This window comes from Asparagus officinalis, chromosome 5 (assembly GCF_001876935.1).
Source record: "Asparagus officinalis chromosome 5, Aspof.V1, whole genome shotgun sequence".
In the NCBI taxonomy this organism is placed as follows: domain Eukaryota; kingdom Viridiplantae; phylum Streptophyta; class Magnoliopsida; order Asparagales; family Asparagaceae; genus Asparagus; species Asparagus officinalis.
The window spans coordinates 43271432-43295299 of NC_033798.1; the positions used below are offsets into that span (position 1 = coordinate 43271432).

Here is a 23868-nt window from a genome sequence, read left to right on the forward strand (position 1 = left end):
CTTTTCTTTTATGTGTCGCTTTTGGGTTTTTCTTGTGTAAATAAAATTGTGCCTACAAAGGATCCATCCAAAATGAAATTAGACCAATTATACGGGACTAGTAGTCTCATGTAATTCCCAAACATTTTTTCAGAAAAATCGACTGTTTTCTATCCAGATGTGCTGACGTGGATATAAAACAATCGATTTTGCTAATTTTACTATAACTAGGTCGGTTTTGTTAGTATTGTTTTGAAAATGGTCTTTTCTAAAAACTTGTCCTATTTTCATATGGAAATCAGTGCATTTGAAGAGAGAGAGAGAGAGAGAGAGATTCATCAAATGTTTTAAAATGGAATGAATTTTTTTCTACGATGGGGCCTTAAACTTGCCCAACAAGGTGTACTTTTTTCCTTTAAAGATTGAAGTAGATTCTTGACAAAAGTTTCTCATAATAAACGTGAAGCAAATCAAGTTGTGCATGATATTGTACATTTAGCTTCTAGATTCACTCATTTTTATGTTTCAGGTGGATTATGTATCCTGAGATTATTTTATGTAAGACCCATACTTTCCTACGGAAATACGTCCTTAAGTTACATAATAACAATATTTGTGACTAGGGATTTTTATTAGACCTCTCCTCTTTTCTTCTATCTATTAAGATTTCCTTTTTTTATTTTTTTTACTTGGGTTTTTCTAACGGATACCTAGGGGGCACTCCTTAATTTGGATAAGATAATCTATATACACACAATCCCCCTAATTAGTGATTAATTACAAGTACGGGTAACATATCCACTAAATGGGTGTTTGGTTGCACAATTTTATAAAAAAAATTTCTCAAAATGTCTGACAATGACAATTCTGTAATTAAAAATTTTCTGTAGATTTCCGTAAACTGTGTTTGGTTTAAAAAAATTACAGAAATGTTTTCTATATAGTACAAAGAAGTACCAAAATTTACAGAAATTAATTTTCTCTCAAAATGGACGGAAATCACCCAAAAATCTGACACAACATTGACATTTTTCTATAAAGTTAACAATTTTCTATAAATTTAGGGGGTGTTTGGTTCAATTTCTACAAATTATAGAAAATCTTGCTATTTTCTATAAATTTATGGGTCATTTTCTTGTTTTGAACCAAACAAGCAAAGTAAAAAAAAAGAAAATTGGTATTTTTTGACTTCTCAAAACTTTTTCTATAATTTTTTAAGAAATACAAGAAAATCATATTTTGGGTAGAAAACATGTCCTATAATTTGTAGAAATTGAACCAAACACCCCCTAATTCTATCATTTACTAACCATTCCAATTTTAATGTTTAAGAAGACATGATTCTTGGAACTAGGCAAACAATGCAAGAAGAACACCACGAGCACAATTCACAATGAGAACGACCAAAACCTCATAAACGCAGAGAATTTACGTGGTTCGGCAAATTGACTACGTCCACGGGGAGAGGATGAGGAGATTTCACTATATGGAGGAGAAAAATAATGGGTTACAACTCTCCCAAACACTCAAAATAACCCTAACCAAAAGATCTCACACCCTCACAATAATCTCTCTCTCAAAGTGCTCAAAACAACCCCTTTTCTTTGTTGTAAACCCCTAACAAAACTTGCTTCTATTTATATACTCTAATTCCAAAACAGATTAGGAAACAGCTTCAGCCCAATTACTCATTATCGGTCGACTGATGATGGCTCATCAATCAACTGATAGGTCTTCATCGGTCGACTGATGAACCATCATCAGTCGACTGTCCAGTTCGTCTGTTTTCCAGTCCTGTAGTGTGCACACGATTAGTTGACTAATTGTTTTAATCAGTCGACTGACCGGACCGATTTTCTATGTGCTGATTTTTCCTGTATTCGGTCGATTGACTTGCAATTTCGATCGACCGACACACTGTTTTCAACAATATACTCTATGTGTATCCTTCTGGAACTCCATGTGACATACTAAAACTAGACGAAATTTGTACTCTGTGCATATTATTTTGGATCTATGTACATGCAAACAACTATAAGCGCTAAATATACTTTTAGAACTTCAAGTACATACTATCAATTAGATCAAACCTCTTGCAATTACAAGAAGGTTTTGCAACTATTGAGCAGGTAATCTCTCTGAACATTTTATGAACTTCTATATTTCTCTTTGTTATGGAATTTGAATTCACAGTTGAGTGCAATTTATTAATTCAATTTGCCAACTGATTTGGAGTTCTCAGTGAGTTTTCATAATAGTTGTTTATAAGTAATTGTTTAAGACATCATTTTGCATATGTTGATGGGGAGGTCATGATTTACAGGTTTAGAAGTAAATGTTTAAAAAATCATCTCACATTTGCATATACTCCACGCACGTACAAGTCTCACTAGTTTTTTCAAAATTTAGTGGGGTTTGAATTCTCTCCAACTAAGTGGTAGTTGAAGAGGGTCCAATTTTCTCAGTACTTACCGTTTATCTCAATTCGAATGTATTAGATCGCGCCACATAAGATTTCCATTATTGTTTAAAAACCACTTCAGTATTAAAAAACACTAATAAATCTTAAAAACCACTATAATCAAAACCACTTATTTTTATAGTGGAAATCTTATGTGCCATCATCTCATTCAAGGACGGAAGCAAGTGCTCTCTAGTGGGGACACATGCACCCACAAAAATTTAAAGTTTTTATTAAAGAATATGAAAACTTATATAGCTGCCCCCATATAATTTATATAGGTGCCCCAATAATGTTGATAATTTCACACAACTTTGACGCACTATTTTTAGAATTTAGTAGTGTCTTTATTACTTTTTAATTTTTTAAGATGAAAATGATAATACAAAGAGTTATGAATTGAAATCTTTTTTTATTATTGAATAAATAATTATTTTATTATTAAAATTTATATTATATAAATTATTAATTTATATGCATAATAGTATACATGCCCCCATAGGAAAAAAATTTCTAAATCCATTTCTAAATCCATCACTAATCTCATCGTTTGAAATTGAGATAGATGATATAAATTAAGAGAACTACACTCTCTCTAATTACCGCTTCATCGGAAATGACTAAATCCCATGTGCTTATTTCTTGCTCCGCAGAAGAAATTACCAAAAAAAGTATCATGGATAATCATCATACTTTTACTAATCTAAATTAGAGGAAGCATATAATCATAAAGGACAAATTTTTAAAAAAGCCTTTTGTTTTAAAATTTATTAAGCAAAAACGACCATTTGGATTTTTAATGAGCAAAACCGACCATTTGAGGAGAAAAGAATCGGTTTTGCAGCATCCGAACTGTACGGGATTACTAGTCCCGTACACTTCGAAAAAACTTCCATGCTGCAAAACCGACCATTTTCTCTAAAACCGACCATTTTCAAGAGAAAATGGTCGGTTTTGCTTATTAAAAATCTAAATGGTCGATTTTGCTTAATAAATTTTGAAAAGGAGCTTTTTTTCTTTTTAAATTTGTCCAATCATAAACAAATAAAATATTTCAGACTTTCACTATAGACATGGCCGACACAGTCCAAGGCTCCAAGCCTAACCAAATTGGAAGCAGGCGCTCAATAAATAAAACTATTACAAACATGTAGCCAAACAAATTAAATACAGCGGCCCAATGACTGGGCCCCAATCCAACCTCCAGAATCCCAAGTGAGCTGAGGATCCCAGCTAGGGTTTCGACCTAATCACCGCCCTTTGAACTTGTAGACCTCTCGAATTGTCACGGCCTTAATAAGATGACAGCGGGGGCGATTTGCAATTAAATAGAGATCAAACCCAATGCTTGCCTCCGGGGGACTGCGCCGCTTCTCGTCGATGGAGGTATTTTATCTCTGTGAATCTTTTTATTTGATGGATAGTTTATTGGGTTTGTTTACAATCTTATATCTTGCGAACTTTTATGTGTTTATGTTTAATGGTTGATTTAAAGTTTAGATTAGATTTTCAAGAGACTTTGACATTGTTGATGGGAAATTTATATCAAGAACCATGTGTTAGTTTAATTCATAGAGTTTCTTGTAGCTTCCCCGGGTAAATTTCTCTTTTAGATATCGGATTCAAATGCACTGAAATTTATTCTTCAGGTTGTATATTTATTTACTTGACTCCTGTAATGGCTTCTGTCATGAGTAGATCCATGTTTACCTTTTGCTCGATGCCCATGATATCAAGTTAGCAACTTCAATTTTCTTGGAAATTCTCCCATTTTCTAGTTCTTGGACTATCACATCAGCTTGAGAGCTCAATTCCTTCTCGTGTTCAAATGGATTACTTATGGGTTAATGGGCACAGCCCGAATGTTCACCCAAATTAGAACGGATTCTTCAACATTCAAGGTGCAAATTGAGTTTGAGTATAACCTATCATCCTAAAAGCAGTGGACAAACTGGGAACCTGATATATTTGTAAGAGGAGTGTTGGGGTTGATGAATTTTTTTGTTGGATTAGAACTGTTTACCTGTTAGTAGTAACTGAACTTCATTTCAGTCCTATTCCCAAGCCAACCCTCACCCACTAAGGTGGGGTGGGGGGGAGCATGCGTATGTGAATACACATGGAATGTAGTGTGTATCCATGCGTGGACGTGTATATGTCTTTTTTTTTGAGCTAAAATATCAAATTGACCTAAAAACTGATGCCCCATTATCACTTTGGCCTAAGAATTGACACTGGCGACACTTTGGGGATCAGAAAGGCCTATGTTTCGCCAATTTCAGAATTTTAGAATTTGGGGAGCGGAGAGGGATTAATCCAAAAAATATGGACGATTGAGGAGTCTATATGAAAAAATCACATAATATTTCACTTAAATATTGCCTCCGGTGACCAAAAAGACCTAGGTGTCGTCAACATCACTTTTAATGTCAAAATGTCACCAGTGTCACTTTTTAAGCAAAAATGGTAAATGGGTGTCACTTTTGGGCCAATATGGTACCTTAGCCTTTATTTTTGTGCTTGTGCATATGTTTATGTTTACAAATTTGTCTGTGTATGTGCAAATTTACGTGCTTGTTATGCCAAATCTAATACTTTGATGTTATGATAGAAAATGGATGTGTTTCATACCCCACTTGATGTATTCTGAAGTTTGCAAAGAAATCCATATCTATCGGAGACATATCATGAACATCTAAAAGTGGGAAGTTAAATATTCATTGTGTAAATGATGGACTTGTATTTAATTTGTATACGCATTGCATATGCATACTATTCTAGTTTCTTAATAGTCAATATAAGTATATAGTTATTCACATTACTGTTGATTGAATCTAACAAAATGTGTTTCATAATATATAGCATACCATGCTTTTTTAATCGCTATACCATTATAAATTGATGTTCTGGATTATGAATATTAGCTGACATATACATCATATTACTCTAAGAAATTAATAGTCACCCCTATTCAAATTTTCTAGTGCCCATGGGAATCTGGAATTTCTGGCACATGGCTGTTGTTTTTGTTTCTGATAAGTGCTGGTTACATAGCAAGCATCATCAAATCAGTGTCATCAATGCTGATAAGTGCTGGTTACATGGCTGTTGTTTTCGTTTCTGATAAGTGCTGGTTACATAGCAAGCATCATCAAATCAGTGTCATCAATGCGCAAGGCGATGCGGCGTAAAGTCCTTTTGCACACATATGTGCTAGACGCACATATGGATATTTACACAAATACATTCATATGTATATATATATATATATATATATATATATATATATATATATATATAATATATTATTATTAGGAGAGGTTTCTAATAAAAACCTAGAGAACTAAAAACCAATCCTAACCCTACATTCTATTTCATCCAATGGCCTAGATTTCGATGGTAGAATTGTAAATATAGACAAATTTAATACACTGCATTAATGTCAAAAGGGTAAAATTGGAACAATTCATTGCATTAATGGTGACTGATTACATTGGAACAATGATACAAATTTAATACACGTCCTTTAATACTCTCTCTTACATTAATAGTGCTACATTCTTTAATACTCTCTCTCTCTCTAACTCGCTTCCCGATCTCTGAAATCTCACATGAAGAACACAACAACGCATTGAATCTGGATTCACTGAATTGATCTTCAATCCAGATTCACTCCAACGAATTGAATCTGGATTCACTCCAATCGATTTGCTGCTCCACTGGATTTGTGAATCATTCTAACCATCCAGCAGAATAAGAAACTTATGGTAAAAAACAAGCTATAAAATTTTATAACATGAAAAATTTTCACCTTTTACAGCAAAAAGTTATGATTTTTATGGTAAAAAAACAAACACCTCACATAATTGAATCTGGATTCACTGCAGTGAATCGAGATTCACTGAAGTGAATCTAGATTCCACTCATCGTTTATTGAAGTAAAAACAAGCTGGATTCACTGCAGTGAATCGAGATTCACTGAAGTGAATCGAGATTCACTCATGCATTTATAGAACGTGTTTGATGATTTTAAGCAAAAAGTTACAATTTTTATGCGAAGGCTGGTCGTGGTGGTGGCGAATGGGGCTGACGGCGTTTCAGGAAGGAGGTCGGAGAGGAGGTGAGGCGGTGACTAGGGTCGGAGTTCGCCGGCGGGGGCTCGTCGGGGCTTGGGGTTGACGGTGAACTCAGGCGGCGCGGTCGTCGCTGCTGGTCGGAGCTCGAGCGGGGGTGGGGTTGACGACTCGAGTTGGCGGGTTCGCTGGGAATGGAGCGGAGGAGATGGAGATGGTCGGGTTGGAGGGACAGCGAGGGTGCAGGCGGAACTAGAGGTCGGGTTTGGGAGCTTGGCTTTGCCGGCGTGGAAGCTTGTGTTGATGGCGGACGAGAGAGAGAGAGGAGATAGCTGGGTAGGAGAGAGAGAAAGTTGGGTTCTTTGGAGGATGACCGAATCCTTCAACTGAAGAGAGGTGTGACTTTTGGGGAACTCAACAGTCACATTAATTACCTCTCTTTGGAGGCTGATAAATTTACCTGATTACCCTTATGCAGCATTAATTGTCTTATAATCTCAGCCATTGGATGAATCTCAATCCAACGGAGTGGATAGGTTTTTAGTTTTTAGGATAGTGAGGTTTTTATTTGAACCTCTCCCTATGTATATATATATATATATATGTGTGTGTATATATATATATATATATATGGGGAAAGTGTGCATAAGATACCACCTTATACACATTCTAAGGTAGCGCCTATGTGGAGAAATCTCCACCTTCCATTCAAATGAATTGATCAAACATAAAAAATAAAGATTTTAAATTAAATAGTGCACGGGCCCACACACTCTCTTCCTTTCTCAGATCTCTCTCTTCTTTCAATAATGGAGGGCCCCACCCACTATCTCTCTCATCCCCCGCTTTTCACAGATCTCTCTCCCCTTCACTGATCTCTCTTCTCCGCTTCACATATCCCGCTCCTCCCTCCGCCCCGCTGGACATGTCGCCCGCCTGACCTTGCGTGCGAGCACGCTCGAAGCGAAGCAGCCGAACGCTCACACTGTTGTCGAGCGCGACGCATATCACGATCTCCGCATTACGCTCTTAGAGGCCCGCGAGCTCCTGTCGTCGCCGCTCTCCACGCCCACGCTCGTGAGCTCCCTGTGCTGCTACCCGCCTCTACGCCCGCCTTGACGATCCCCTTTGCTCCACACTCCAGCCCACTGACTCGCTGATGAGAACGACGCCATCTCACACTCATTTATAGCTGCGACGCCCTCCTTGGCGAATCCCTTCGATGCTGCCTCGATGACCCCCTTCGACGAGTTACCTTAAAAACTAATTTTCATCCATTTTCATGTGAGAAATTAGTGATCTGTGTTTATGTTATGATTCATACTTAAAAAAATTGAGAGGAGTTCATGAGTTTTGTTACTCACTAGTAGAATAGTTGTATTTTTTTGAGCCTGAATAAAGAAGAAATTGAGTTGGAAAATGATAGTTTGTTTTTAAATTAATAATTCCATCATGAATGTTTTTTAGGAAGAGGAAGATGCATACTTAATCTCGCATACTTGAAGATATGGTTTGCTTTGATGTCACTTGCGTAAGGATGAGAAATAGGTAAGAATTAAGTAATTCGCAATGAAATATAATAGAAAGACCCAAATACAAGCTTCTTCGTCACTCAAAAAAGTCAACTCTATTTTCTGTTGTATTATCGCTCTAACAACTTAAAAATACAAGTTCAATGCTCTTGCTCAAAGATACGAGTTTCTGAAGTGATCATACATTTTGCTCTTATGCAAAATCTCTTATAAATAGTCATGAACCTCCAAAGATGATCATCATTTCCCTTACAAGAAAATAAGCTTATAAGTGTACAAAAATAATTTCACATACATAACATTCTTTACAAAGTCACATACATTTTCTTCTCTACATACAATCAAACTATTTGTAAGAGAAAATTTAAACTTTTGATATTTTTCCCTTGCACCAAACAGAACATAAAGATTGTAATTTTCATTGAAGCAAAAAATAGACACCTTGGTATTGCTAAAATACCCAACAGTCTTGAAATTGAGCAAACACAATAAGCTCGATAAATTTTTTGAAATAACAAAGAGGCGACCATTAAAGGTGGCAGCGCTCGAAGGCGTGGAAGCTGCATGTGAAACCAATCCCCAAATTAGCACAAACACAACAAAAACACAATACTACTAGCAAACAAATAATAAAAAATTACTTTAGCAAAGCTTATGACAACCCAGCTTGACGTCATCGCCTACAAACTCACCCAATGAGATCTGCATAACCTTATTTGACCCGAAAAAAACCTTCCAAAAGATTTAATTTTGATTCAGACCTATCATAAATAGCATTAAAATTAGACCAAAAACATCTAAACAAGAACAACTCAATTTTCCAACTCAATTTCTTCTTTATTTAGACTCAAAGGGGAGCGTTGAGGCGGGCAGCGGCACTGGGCATGGAGGGCGAGTGGCGGCGCTGGGAGCTCGCTGGCTTTGGCGGCGGAGGGCGACGACTTCTGGGTGGCGGTTGGGAGCTCGCGACATTGGCGCTCGAACATGATGGCGTTGGTCCGCTTGCGGGCTTTGGCAGGCCGGTGACAGCGGCTCGATGGCGAATCAATGGCGGGTTAGGGGTTGGAGGAAAAAGAGTATCTGTGGAATGGGAGAGAGAAGAGATCGATGAAGGGGAGGGGGAGAGATAGTGGGTGGGCGCCTCCATTATTAAGATCTGAGAAAGGAAGAGAGCGTGCGTGGGGCCCATACACTTTTTAATTTAAAATTTTTTATGTTTGATCAATTTATTTGAATGGAAGTTGGAGATTTCTCCACATAGGCGCCACCTTAGAGGGTGTATAAGGTGACATCTTATACACACTTTCCCCTATATATAGACACACACACATGTACTATACATGTGTGTGTATATAATATATATACATAAATATATACATATCTGTGTGTATGTATGTATACACACACACTGTGTGTGTATATATATATATTTACACATGTATGTATATATCTATACATATGTATGTGTAAATGTATGTATATACATAAATATATACATATGTATGTATATATTTGTACACTATGTGTGTGTATATATATGAGAAAAATGTAGGAACTTGGTGCCAAACACAAATTTTGTGCTTGATAGTGAGGTGTTACATGCTCATGTGCTCTCTAATCCATGTGAATGTATACCATAATTAATCGAGTGGCGAAGATGTGACAATCACTAACAAGCATAACTTTTTGTGTTTGGTACCAAGCATACCCATATTGAATATATATATATATATATAATATATATATATATATATATATATATATATAGCTAAACAAAGAAGAATAAAAAATAAAGATGCATTGTGCTATGTGTGTTTTAACTTGCAAGAAAAACAAATATCATGGTGGTAGAACTGTAATGTGCCATGTGAATGCAGACGCAGACGTAAAAAATATGAAGTTTAGAAACGGACATCCAACTAATGTTATTGAATGCAGCTGTGAATCATAATGAGAAGAGAACCAATTAGGATAGAGTTGTTGTTTAAGTTGCACTTGACTTGTACTTGCTTACATATGACTCGGAGATTGAGAACGCTTCATTAATTTCTGCTTGTTTTTAACGGGATGAGTTCAGAATGATATGTACGTGTGCAAAAGTACTGAGAAGAAAGGATGCCGGAAAAGAAAAATGAACTGGAGAAAGAAAAAAAAATTGTGAAAAACATGAAAAGAAGAGTGCTAATTTTGTCTCAAAATCTTAATACGCCCTAAATCATCAATACCCAGATTATAAAAGTTTGGGGTAAGTTGCGGTTTTATATTAGTCCCCTTTTTGCAGTTTTTTGGATATTACTTAATCCCTCCCACCCAAAAATAGTCCAACTAGTTAAACAAACAAATCAAACATAGTATAACAAAGCGGGTCCGAACTAATTTAAAATAGTACCGCGAGCTGTTACAAAACCAAACATGGCCAAATCTTCAATCAATTCCATATTTGGTCGCTGAAATCTGGAAATTACATATTAGTCCTTTAATCTTCCAAATTATTTTAGTTTTCGTAGTAACAGATGTAAAAGATCTTCTTTTTTATCTTCAAAGGTTTGAGGAGAAGATGATGATGTATAGGTTAGAGAGAAATTTGAGAGGACTGTAAGAGTTTAAAAGGCTTTATGAGCATTGAAAGTTCAGCTTTGGGTTAGTTTCCTTTTTATTTTCTCTTTTTTTTTTTAGGTTTGATGAGCGAACCTTCCTCATGATTCTTCAGACCATGGTGTTTCAAGCCGCACCCATCAGATAAGGGGCAAACCCTGAGCATGCACCCCACCGCCCAACACACGACGTTGGAAATTTCAGGAAATTAATTTATTGTGAGTGCTCGACCTTGGCCCCCCAAGAGTGTCGAAACTAAGACATTGGCCTAATACTCATAGGCATCCTTACGCAAGCTCGGTTGGACCCTCTTGGGTGTTAGGGTTCTTTCTATGACGCAAGAACTCAAGTGAGTTTGGATTATTTTAAGGCTAAATAGGACTTTAAATACATTAGATTTTCAATCACTTAGCACTTATATCCGGTAGTTTTTTTCATAGCAATTATATACCTCGAAAGTTCCATATAACATTCACTTGTTAATTTTAGAGGCTATTTCAACCATTAATATTTGTTAAATTTACTTTAATCCTACACAAATTATTTAAATGTATCCCAAATCTATTTTAAAAATAAAATTGGATAGATTTAACAAAATTAATAGTTAGAAAGGTTATAAATTTAGGCATATGAATGGTATATGAGAACTATATAAGATATATTTTCACATTGCATAAAATTACTTACATGTCGGTTTTAAACAACTCGTGTTATACAGAAACTAACAAAAACAACTGAAAGTATGTAATGCTAAGTGAGTGAAACCATAAGGTATTTAAGTGCTAATTAGTCTTTTCTTAAAGCAAGTGTTGGTTTAAACCCACTGAGAAAGAGGTTTTAGGGGTAAAACGATAATCTTTTCTTTCGACGGCAACATTATGGAATAAACCCTCCAGTGTAATGGGAATTAACCACGAGACAGATTTTGCAAGATCCTAGTGAGTTTGGAGGGACTAATATGCGAATTTCTACAGATTTGAGATATTAATAAGGAATGAATATTTGAATGGACTAATATCTGAAAACCCTTTTTTGGGTCAACTTATTTTTCCTTCAAATGATCTTTACTCAGGGGAGAGGATCTAAATATTGCTTTTGAAATTTTGAATACGGTCAAGGTCTATATAGTTTGGAGAAATTAAAATGATAATCGAGCAGACGCTAGTTCTGACCTCGCCAATTTATTTGTTAGGCTCTTTCTTGAAGTCTTATTAGTTTGGGAGGGCAGAGTCTAAAGAAGCATCAGCAAGTCTCGGCGCTGTTATTTAGTCTGAGGATTCTTTAGCACCAAAAATTTATCAACAAAAAAATACTTAACAACAACAACAACACAACAACAAACTAAGTGAGAATTATAAATACCACACACCCGAGTGAAGTGAGGTGCACATCGCACACATAACATCAAAGCAAAATCAATAGTAAATGAGAATTATTTAGGGTCCTCAAATGAGCTACTAAAATGATTTAAAGGGCTTATGTTACTATTTAGGATATAAGTTATCGGGTAGAAAGACCCAATTGAGTTATTAAAGAACAAAAATATACGGGTCTGTCTCACATACACCATTTGCTTTGCGTGCTTGCGAGGTGCAAAAGATGCTGCTGCGTTGCAACACAAGGCGCATGAAGCGCGGTGAGGCACACGCCTTTAATAGCACTACATCAGATATGTTAAGAATTTTTTTTATTGGTATCTCTTATGAAATAGAATTCTATGTGCGAAGATTTTTTGAAGACATGGTTATTGACAAATTTTTGGCACCAAAGCAAATATTAACAAGAGAGTGTCTTGTCATATACTCTGGATGGCTAATTAGTTTACACATAAGAAACTGTTGGTAATGCAGTCCACACCTCAACAAACAGAGACGCTGACCTAAATTTTCATAGAAACTTAGACTAATGAAGAGTATAAAAAGGAGGGGAATGACCATTTCACTTTGGAGACTTGCACTCAACTGTACAGCACATTACAAAACCAGTAATGAAATAGATTCCATTTCCTATTAGTTATCTCCCTCCCTACTTTTCTCTTCCTGTCACAACTACAGATGCAAACTAAGCACCACAATTTTTTTCCTTCTAAAGTACCATGACTGCAAGATGTTAGCGTAAGCTGGTACATGATATGCATGTTACATCATTTAGTTATTTTGCCCTTATTTACTTTACATAATTACTCTCTCACGCTCCCTATTCTTAACTATTTGGAGTATTTTGGACTTCTGAATAGCGTTGTTAGCATGTTAGGATATTTCTGATATTATTTCTTTAAATTTGATAGTTTGTGTTGTTTTCTCTATTAGAAAGTTTATGGTAAATTTGTGCAAGGGTCCTAATAGTTAATCACAGTTTTGCGAAATTTAATCTAGGAAAATTCAGGCCTCTAAGAATGATAAGATTGTCTGCAGAATTTCATATGAACTAACAAAAAATTTATCTTAAATATGCAAAAGTTTAACCTCCTAAAATATTTGAAAACTATATATTGTAAGACACCACTTATTCCAAATCAAAAAATGAAAGCCTTACCCCCTGGAGGCTAATCTATAAATTCTGTAGTTATGCATGTGCATATGCTTCCTCTTGCTGTCATTCAAAACTGACAAGAGGCAAATATTTGAAACACTTGCACACTATTATGCGTAAGCTTGCCATTTTAGATTTTCTTGACCTTGTAATGATTTCTGCCTGGAATATTACTCCCTTTTTATGAAACCAACATTGACTGCCTTGTGTATGTTCTCTTAAGCACTTTGGTTGTGCCATAGAATACCTGTGTTAACAATTAGTTCTACAGCTTACTATCTCCTTAAGATCAAAACCTCCTAGATTTGCGCTTAAATATAACATGTTTTGGACATTCAATCCCTATCCAAATATATAATTTCTTTTCTTCTTTTAGTAAACTGTAATGTCTATCTTTTCTGATAAAGGTACATAAAAAGTAAATAGTGTAGACCTTCTACCTGTTAATGATGTTTATAAGAATTTCCAATAGTTCAGGGTTTTAGTACACTTTTGAAAGTTCGGAGTGTTTTGCACAAAACTCCCAAACTTTTAGGTGAGTTTTGTTAAATTTACTTCAGATTGCAACCCTTTCTTTTATTGTTCACAGAAATCAAAATCTTCCAGAGACTCTACTACTGCCTTATACGCTGTACAATGCGGCAAATGTTTCAAATGGAGGCTGATTCCAACAAAAGAAGAATACGATGCCATAAGAGAGAGCTTCATTGAAGATCCATGGTTCTGCGAAAAAAACCCTGAAGTTTCCTGTGATGATCCTGCAGATATAGAGTATGATACTAGTCGATTATGGGTCATTGACAAGCCCAACATCCCCAAAACGCCCCCTAATACTGAGAGAAACCTGCATCTGAGAAAAGATTTTTCCAAGTTTGATATAACCTACATTATGCCCAATGGAAAGAGAGTGAGGAGCTCGACGGAGGTGGAGAGGTTTCTGGAAGCTCATCCGGGGTACAAAGATCAGTTTTCTGTGTCGGACTTTAGCTTTACTTCGCCAAAGATTATGGAGGAGATGGTGCCTAAAAGTTCTAGGGGGAAAGATTCGGTTGGTCGTAAAAGGAAAAATGAGGATGGATGAAGGTTGAATCTCTGTATGAGACTGTCGGATAAATTGCGATGGTAATTGTTATGTTTTATTGACATTTGTGGAGCTGAGTGCCTCCTTGTATAGTTGTTATTGGAATTTTCTGGTAGAAGCTATGCAGTTTACAATTTAATCATACGCTTGTTCCTGAATTCAGATTTGAGCATGCAATCAAAACCGTGAGACTCAGGAGCTTTTTGCATGCCTTTTGTTTGCTTTATTTATAATTCTCACTTAGTTTTTGTTGTTGTTGTTGTTGTTGTTAAGTATTTGTTTTGTTGATAAAATTTTTGGTGCTAAAGAATCCTCAGACTAAATAACAGCGCCGAGACTTGCTGATGCTTCTTTAGACTCTGCCTCCCAAACTAATAAGACTTCAAGAAAGAGGCCTAACAAATAAATGCGAGGTCAGAACTAGGTCTGCTCGATTATCATTTTAATTTCTCCAAACTATATAGACCTTGACCGTATCAAAAATTTCAAAAAGCAATATTTAGATCCTCTCCCCTGAGTAAAGAGTCATTTGAAGGAAAAATAAGTTGACCCAAAAAAGGGTTTTTCAGATATTAGTCCATCAAATATTCATTCCTTATTAATATCTCAAATCTTAGAAATTGCATATTAGTCCCTCCAACTCACTAGGATCTTGCAAAATCGTCTCGCTGGTTAATTCCCATTACACTTGAGGGGTTTATTCCATAAATGTTGCTGTCGAAAGAAAAGATTATCGTTTTACCCCTAAACCTCTTTCTCAGTGGGTTTAAACCCAACACTTGCTTTAAGAAAAGACTAATTAGCACTTAAATACCTTATGGTTTCACTCACTTAGCACTTACATACTTTCAGTTGTTTTTTGTAGTTTCTGTATAACACGAGTTGTTTAAAACCGACATGTAAGTACCATTTGTTATGCAATTGTGAAAATATTCATCTTATAGTTCTCATATACCATTCATATGCTAAATTTATAACTTTCTAACTATTAATTTTGTTAAATCTATCCAAATTTTATTTTTAAAATAGATTTGGGATACATTTAAATAAAATTTGTGTAGGATTAAAAGTAAATTTAACAAATATTAATGGTGAAATAGCTCTAAAATTAACAAGTGAATGTTATATGGGAACTTTCGAGGTATATAATTGCTATGAAAAAAACTACGGCATATAAGTGCTAAGTGATTGAAAATCTAATGTATTTAAGTCCTATTTAGCCTTAAAATAATCCAAACTCACTTGAGTTCTTGGTCATAGAAAGAACCCTAACCACCCAAGAGGGTCCAACCGAGCTGGTAAGATGCCTATGAGTATTAGGCCAATGTCTTAGTTTCGACACTCTTGGGGGGCCAAGGTCGAGCACTCACAATAAATTAATTTCCTGAAATTTCCAACGTCGTGTGTTGGGCGGGGGTTGCAGGGTTTGCCCCTTATCTATGGGTGCGGCTTGAAACCCATGGTCTGAAGAATCATGAGGAAGTTCGCTCATCAAACCTAAAAAAAAAAAGAGAAAATAAAAAGGAAACTAACCCAAAGCTGAACTTTCCAATGCTCATAAAGCCTTTTAAATCTATACAGTCCTCTCAAATTTCTCCTCTAACCTATACATCATCATCTTCTCCTCAAACCTTTGAAAGATAAAAAAGAAGATCTTTTACATCTGTTACTACGAAAACTAAAATATAATTTGGAAGGATTTAAAGGACTAATATGTAATTTCCAAGATTTCAGCGACCAATATGGAATTATTGAAGATTTAGGCCATGTTTGTTTTTGTAACAGTCCGGGTACTATTTTAAATTAGTTCGGACCCGCTTTGTTATACTATGTTTGTTTGTTTGTTTAACTAGTTGGGACTATTTTTGGGGAGGGATTAAGTAATATCCAAAAAACTGCAAAAAGGGGACTAATATAAAACGCAACTTACCCCCAAACTTTATAATCTGGGTATTGATGATTTAGGGGTATTAAGATTTTGAGACAAAATTAGCACTCTTCTTTTCATGTTTTTCACAATTTTTTTTTCTTTCTCCAGTTCATTTTTCTTTTCCGGCATCTTTCTTCTCAGTACTTTTGCACACGTACATATCATTCTGAACTCATCCCGGTTAAAAAAGCAAGGAAATTAATGAAGGGTCTCTCAAGTCTCCGAGTCATATGTAAGCAAGTGACAAGTCAAGTGCAACTAAACAACAACTCTATCCTAATTGGTTCTCTTCTCATTATGATTCACAGCTTGCATTCATTAACATTAGTTGGATGTCCGTTTTCTAAACTTCAACTATTTTTTACGTCTGCGTCTGCATTCACATGGCACATTACAGTTCTACCACCATGATATTTGTTTTCTTGCAAGTTAAAACACACATAGATCAATGCATCTTTATTTTGTTATTCTTCTTTCTTTGTTAGCCTATAATAATTATATATATATATATATATATATATATATATATATATATATATCAATATGGGTATGCTTTGGTACCAAACACAAAAAGTTATGCTTGGTAGTGATGTGTCACATCTTCCTCCACTCATTCAAATATGGGATCACATTCACATGTATTAGTGAGTGGATGAGGATGTGACACATCACTACCAAGCACAAAATTTGTGCTTGGTACCAAGCATACCCATTTTTCTCATATATATATATATATATAATATATATATATATATATGAAAAAATGGAGAAACTTGGTATCAAGTTGCTCAAAACAACTTGGTAGTGACGTCGTTCTAATCTGCGTCCCTACATCTACATTAGAGTTGGTGAAAGGTGGTTGAGGGTGAAAGGTAGTTGAGACTTTATCTTCGAGGTGTGATGTAGGGCTATATTAGGCCCACATACACTACCAAGTTGTTTGGAGCAACTTGGTACTAAGTTTCTCCATATTTTCTCTTTTTATATATATACACACACGCACACACAACACACACACTAAAATAAGCCTTTACTGTCACCACTTGCCAGCAACTCTCTTAGAATTTTAGATATTAATTATTTTTTACAATTCAAATGAACAATATGATAGTATTGAGAATATGAAAAGTTATCTTTATCATGTATAAAAAACCCACTGAAAATATATAGCCTCAAATAATTTAACCCATGAATTAAATTTATACTTTTGTAACCCATCATTAACATATTAATTCTGATACAAACAATATGTTCTAATGACTCACGATAAAGCATTTTTAATATGAAGAATTATATCAAAAAAAAAAAAAGGGATTTAGTCTTATTTTATAAAATAGATATATTGCTAACTCTTTTCTTCTCATTAAGTATATTGTAAGTTTAACAAATTATTTAAAGCATAATTTAAACATTCATGGCTAAAATAAAAGTTTTTAGCACGATGAAATAATAGCAAAAAGATTTGTTGTTAACTTTCTTAAATATTTATAGTTTAGATTTTATCTTATTATTTTGTAAATAATATACATCTTGAAAAATATTCCTCGGTAGACACTAGCAAATATCTAACACAACACCCCGTCCATTTTAATGTATTTTCACTCCAGTCCATAGCTTTGAACATCAAGTCACTTCATTTATTTCATACTTGGTGCACACTCTCATGTTTAATAGGCCACCAAGCTTTAATTATATGAGATTCTCAACTCTCATCAAAAGCGTCCGCAAATTTTCAGACAAATTCATGTCCAAATTTTTTATATTTTTGCCAATCGACCACTAATGAAATATTAATTTTGACTGAGGACAGAAAGTTATTATGATTATGATATTAGTCCCAACGGTCATAACAATAAACAAATACTATTCTAGATTATTTTCAATTAGTCCTAATATTATATTAGTCCGTGTAAAAATAAACATTAACTTAGACTTAATTAGTCCCAGGATGACACATCTTTGGACTAAGAGGCGCTGTTTGCGTTCGTTTCCTAGATATAGGGAAAATGTAATTCCATGTAAAGAAACCAATGTTTTTAGTTTTCCAAACTTTTCCAAGAAATAGTTTGTTTTGCGTTGATTGCAAATAGCTGAGAAACAAAAACAAAATGACCAATGTTTTACTTTTCTTGTGTTTGGTTTGCATGAGAAAAAAGGGAAAACTTTTGTTGATTTGACTATTTCCCACTTTTCTTGTGTTTGGTTGGTTTTGAAGTGTGTAGGAAAAGTGTTTAGAGTCACCATGGTAAGATTAACCCCCCACTATAGACAAAAATTATTTGTGCAGTTATGAGATTAATCTTAATCATATAAAAGTGCGAATGTATCGTGAACAAATAAAAATAACCCGAATGAATTATAAATTTCTGTTTGTATTAATGAAATCATACGAAACCTGAAATCATCTGAAACCTACATGTAACATGAACTGCGTACCTGATTTGACATGAAATATACCTGTTTGAGATGAAAATAATCACACAAAACCTGTTTTCCAAGAAAAAATAAACAAGCCCTGTAATAACCTGATTATTCATAAATTTATGAAATACGTACCTGAATTAGCCCAAAAAAATTTCTGAAACCTATAAAAACATATAAACGGGCTGAATAGCCATATTTTAGTATATAACATAGCAAATAGCCTCAGTATATGTGAATTATGACTGTGGGCTCAGAACTTGTTCAATTTCATCATCGTTAGCCATCCAGTGCAATATCAATAGATATTGCCAGGTTGCTAATCTCAGAAAAATTAACAATCATCATAGCCTAAATTGAACACCCACAAACAGTATCATAATCAACACAAACAGTGCGGAAAATCTGAGCACACATAGAACTCCACAAAATATTTAGCTCAAATAGAAGTTGAACAACAGAGCATCCACAAACAGTGAGCTCACAAAACTGCGTGTGCACAAAACTGGAAATTGTCACAAACCTGGACACAACAACAAAGCCAAAAACCAACCTGGAAGGAAATCACAAACCCAACAACAAACAAGAACTTCTTTTAGGCAACCTGGAATGAAATCACCAACCCAAAACCAAAAACAGAAGGAACAACGTAGAGAACACCATATCAGCAACAACAAGAAACCACAAACCCAACAACGTAAGAGAACAACCAACAACCAGCAACAACAAGAAACCACAAACCCAACAACCAAACTAACCACAAACCAGCAACAACAAGAAACCACAAACCCAACAACAAGATCAACCAACAACCAGCAACAACAAACCCAAAAAACCACCAACCAGCAAAAACCAGCAACAAACCAAACTAACCAGCAACAACCAAACTAGCCACAACCAGCAACAACCAACAACAACCAGACCAGACCAACAACAACCAAATCAGAACAACTAGCAACAACCAACAACAACAACAACCAACAACAACAACTACCAACAACCCCGAGCACATGTTGTGTTTAGCTTAGGGCTCAGAACTTGGTCAATATCATCATTGTTAGCCATCCAATGCAATATCAATAGATATTGCAGGTTGCTAATCTCAGAAAAATTGACAATCATCATAGCCTAAAAATAAAAAAATCACCAACGAAAACCAAATACCTAAATGCCCCAGAGCAATAGCCATCCAGTACAATGTGTACACATTGTAGGTTGCTTGCATCTTAGGAAATATCCTGCATTCACAAATTCAATTACAAAAGTTAGTATTCCACAAAATGATATTAATCATGGAAGATAAATATTACAAAATGGAAGCAAATAAATACTTACTACATATTACAACAATATGTTCCATCATCATAATGTTCCACAAACACAATAAAAACATTATCACCAAAAGTAAGTGGATTTCACAAGTATGTTAGAAATGAGAATCACAAAATACCACGTAGAGACTTCTTCTATCGGTCTTCAACCCCCTTCGTTGAGAAAGGTAGCAATCATCTCTTTTTGACCAACCGATGATATGCCCATAAATAGTCTTGCTTCATGCTCATTCAAATATAAGTGTCGGTAGTATGTATCTAGCTTTTCAACACTAAAATCTTGTAAATGAGCATATATGACCGTGGATAACTTCTCGGTCCAATGCATATTTACACACTTCATGTTTGCGCTAAATACATCTATCTTATCCACCATTTTTAACATGAGCTCATCTTCTAGGTTGTTCATACGAGCCTTTCCCTTAGCAACACATATCTTTGCTTTAGAACTTGATATGGCGGGTGTTTCCTTAGGCGGAGGAGTGTCCTCCTCATCTAAAATGTGTACTTGAGGGGATTGTGAGGCAGGTAAAGGCGAGTCACCATCATCTCCAAGATTTATGGACTCACTACGACTAAATTTTTTCCAAGCATCACATGCAAATTCTCCTCTAGCTTGATCATCCCCGATGATAAGGGAAAGATCATCGTAGTGAGTCAAGGGTTTATTGACATATTGTCTAAGTTTAGCATTCTTAAAGCTCTTGTCCTGAAAAGTATAATTGAATTAATTCAATGAAAACATGTAAATAAGATAAGTAATCAAGGGTTATGTAAAAATAGTTTATGTACCTCAATCCACCTATCCAAACATTCAGGATCCATGATGACAGTCTTGGTGCTTTCATCCCAACCGGCACCACTAAGATTACGACATGTTTCCATATCACGGAATCTTGTACGCAAAGTTTTGATGCGGTTCATGACATTTTCCCACTTGAATGATGTGTTAAACTTCTCATTAATATGTGGGGAAGCCATATGAAAAGCGGTTCTCTTAAAGCTTTTGTCGGGTTTGTAACCCTTTCTTACCATGTCGGCAAGAAATGGAATGAGCTCATCATCGTAACGGGAATCCCAGAACATATGTTTGTTACCTTTAAGACCTCCAGTCTCACTATTTTTTTTATTTGTTGATGTGTTTTTCCTCCTCTTCTTTGGATTTGGTGATGTTTCTTCCCCTCCTTCTATGAGCACCCGTTTGGAACCTGATTCGGGAGTTGAGCCATAACCACTAGTGGGAGAAAGTTGTACCCCACTAATATTAGGACTTTCAATCCATGTGGTTGTGGTCTAGATAATGCATCTTGGAGAATTCTAAAATCATTTGCAGACCCCTCCCAGGAGAACTTAGCATGCTCGTGTATGACCCAAAATGAGGGTGCATCGGGAAGTAACTGCCATCATGGAATGGCATGTTGGGAAATGCATGAGGTGGTTGCCCAAAGTATGACTGCTGAAAAGGAAAATACCCACATTCGCCTTGATGCAATGACTGAGGGGGTTGAGAGGGTGGAGGCTGAGATGGCGCTACACCTTTGCCTTTAGGAGTATCAGCCATCACTAATTAAGTCAATAAGAACAAATTGAGTACATGATTGATATTGCAAAGCAAAATATAATAACATGAATACATGATTGATATTGCAAAGCAAAATATAAGAACATGAATGAATAGCAAAATCTAAAAAGTGGACAAACCATCAAATTGTCACTACATACATGAGCATAAATAGTACAACAAATATGAGAATTAAGTCTCAGTAGTTACACCATGATTATACTTATCACAATAGTCCACCCACATCGCCCAAGCAATGTTATCTCTAAGGGTCTTCCACTCATTTCTTGATTCAGTTTGTTCTCTTTGAGTTTGAGTCTGAGTAAAATCAAACCAGAAAACACTCACTAGCCAACCAACAACACAAACCAACCAACCACCCAACCATCAACACCAACCAACAATCCCGAGCACATGTAACCAATGCATCAGATTGTTACAGCTGGAATGAAATCACAAACCCAACAACCAAAAACAGAAGGAAATCAAAACATCTTTTAGCAACCACAAACCATAACATCTTTTAGCATCCTGGAAGGAAATCACAAACCCAAATATGTAATCAACACAAACTCAAATATGTAATCAATCACAAACATCTTTTAGCCTCCTGGAAGGAAATCACAAACTCAAATTATGTAATCAACGCAAGCTGCAAGCACATTCAGTGTAACACCTTTGCGGCCTCGAAATTATGCAACAAGATTAATCGAAAGCATTGCATCAACATGAGTCTCATCTATCATACCAATGCAATCCTATAATACGTGTATCACATTACTAAGTTATCATTTATTTTTATTGCTTATACATGTAACTGTGGTTAAAATGTAGATATACCTTGAAATAAGGATAGTATAGCTGGTTGTTAACGATCTCTTGGGGAGTATCATTGATGGCTTGTCTCATGTAGCGTCCACGCAAACAGATAATTGCTTGTAAAACCTTGTTGAAATATCTACTGACTGTCTCCCCTGATCTTATGAAATGAGATCTCACAATGCGATTTTTAGATTTATGACCCAAAATATTTAGTGTCATGATAAGTTGTTCTTCCACTGATATATTCCTTGAGTCTTTTAGAAGCCTATTGTTCCTCATTATACTTACTAGCTTAACAAAAGCACCACTCCGCATTCTAATATAATTCACACAACTATCACTAAAACCATTATAAATACGCTCTATATGTTCAATTCTAGACCTCTCTTGTCTTTTTTTTTCCTCACTTGGACCACGACGTATAGATTTACGTCTAGCTTGCATTCTCCTTATGAATGTAATTATTATAACAAGAACGGATAGTGCAGCACCTTGAACCACATTAACAACACTTTGTTCATCGGTACAATCCCCATCACCATCCATCTACGATGCAAAAATCAAATTGAAATAATTAATATACCTACCAAGCATTCATATGCAATGTCAATAATCAAAACTTAAATGACACATAACAAGATCTAAAGTTAATTTTCAGTTAATATTTCATCAATATTTTCAGTTTCTTTTACGACCATTCAAGATAATTGTCAGTTCATTTCTGTTCTCTTTTCAATTATATTTATAATAATTAATATAATTTTTAGTTAATTACAGTAACATTTTTAGTTAATTACAATTATATTTTCAGATAAATTTCTGTTAATTTCTAGATATCTATAGAAAATACAAAATTTCATCCTAAATAATTCAAATCATACAAAATTTTTAACAAATCAATTCTGAGTTGAGAATCATACCTTAGGTCTGAAATCAGTTTCCAGGAAGATCAAAGTCGGCAAAAAACCCCAATTTTTCCCAATAAAGGCGCTGATAAAATCCAGCAAGCCACGAAATCCAGCAAAAACCCCAAATTTTAGCAAAATCCAGCAAAACACCAACAAATAGGAGCTCCCGCAAGCCACGAGAACTTAGCTTCGGACAAAATCAACAGTTTAGAACCCCCGCAAGCCACAAGGCGCTGATAAAATCCAGCAAGCCACGAAATCCAGCAAAACCCCCCAAATTTTAGCAAAATCCAGCAAAACACCAACAAATAGGAGCTCACGGGGAAAGAGGAGGTGACCCTAGCCCTCAACCGTGTTTCCCCCCATTTACCCGAGATCTGACAATAGTACAGATCGGGGGCGATTTCCTCTCGTTTTCGAAGGAAATGGGGCGAAGAAAAAAGTCCGATGTGGAGGGGATTTCCGCGGCTGGAGGGACGAGGGGGAGAAGCGAACCAAAGATGGGAAACGAAAACCCTAGAATGGATTTTGTCGATGTGGAGCGGGTGTCAGGAGGAGAAAAGTGTTTCTACGGGGTTTTAAAGCGAACCAAACAGCCCCTTACAATATACAGCAAATCTGACTTTCTTCGTGAAGCCACGT

General features: G+C 35.5%; 2 protein-coding genes across 2 annotated transcripts; one reads left to right on the plus strand and one right to left on the minus strand.

Annotated features, from left to right (window-relative positions):
- On the plus strand, window positions 3607–14461 carry LOC109842911 (methyl-CpG-binding domain-containing protein 4-like). The gene is made up of 2 exons (XM_020411826.1): window positions 3607–3826; window positions 13762–14461. Exons 1-2 carry the CDS (start codon window positions 3785–3787, stop codon window positions 14251–14253), a joined length of 534 nt encoding a protein of 177 aa, XP_020267415.1. The 5' UTR covers window positions 3607–3784; the 3' UTR covers window positions 14254–14461.
- LOC109841762 lies at window positions 22189–22864 on the minus strand. Its single transcript, XM_020410702.1, has 2 exons — window positions 22337–22864; window positions 22189–22254 (listed from the first exon to the last, which is right to left on the minus strand). The coding sequence occupies exons 1-2, from the start codon at window positions 22862–22864 to the stop codon at window positions 22189–22191; spliced, it is 594 nt and encodes a 197-aa protein (XP_020266291.1).

Excerpts from the sequence above, each read along its gene's own strand:
- LOC109842911 (XM_020411826.1), top strand. The coding sequence starts at position 3,785 with ATGCTTGCCTCCGGGGGACTGCGCCGCTTCTCGTCGATGGAG. Across the intron at positions 3,827-13,761 it reads GCCGCTTCTCGTCGATGGAG|AAATCAAAATCTTCCAGAGA; the intron begins GTATTTTATCTC and ends TATTGTTCACAG.
- LOC109841762 (XM_020410702.1), bottom strand. The coding sequence starts at position 22,864 with ATGGATGGTGATGGGGATTGTACCGATGAACAAAGTGTTGTTAATGTG. Across the intron at positions 22,255-22,336 it reads TATACTATCCTTATTTCAAG|GATTGCATTGGTATGATAGA; the intron begins GTATATCTACAT and ends CACGTATTATAG.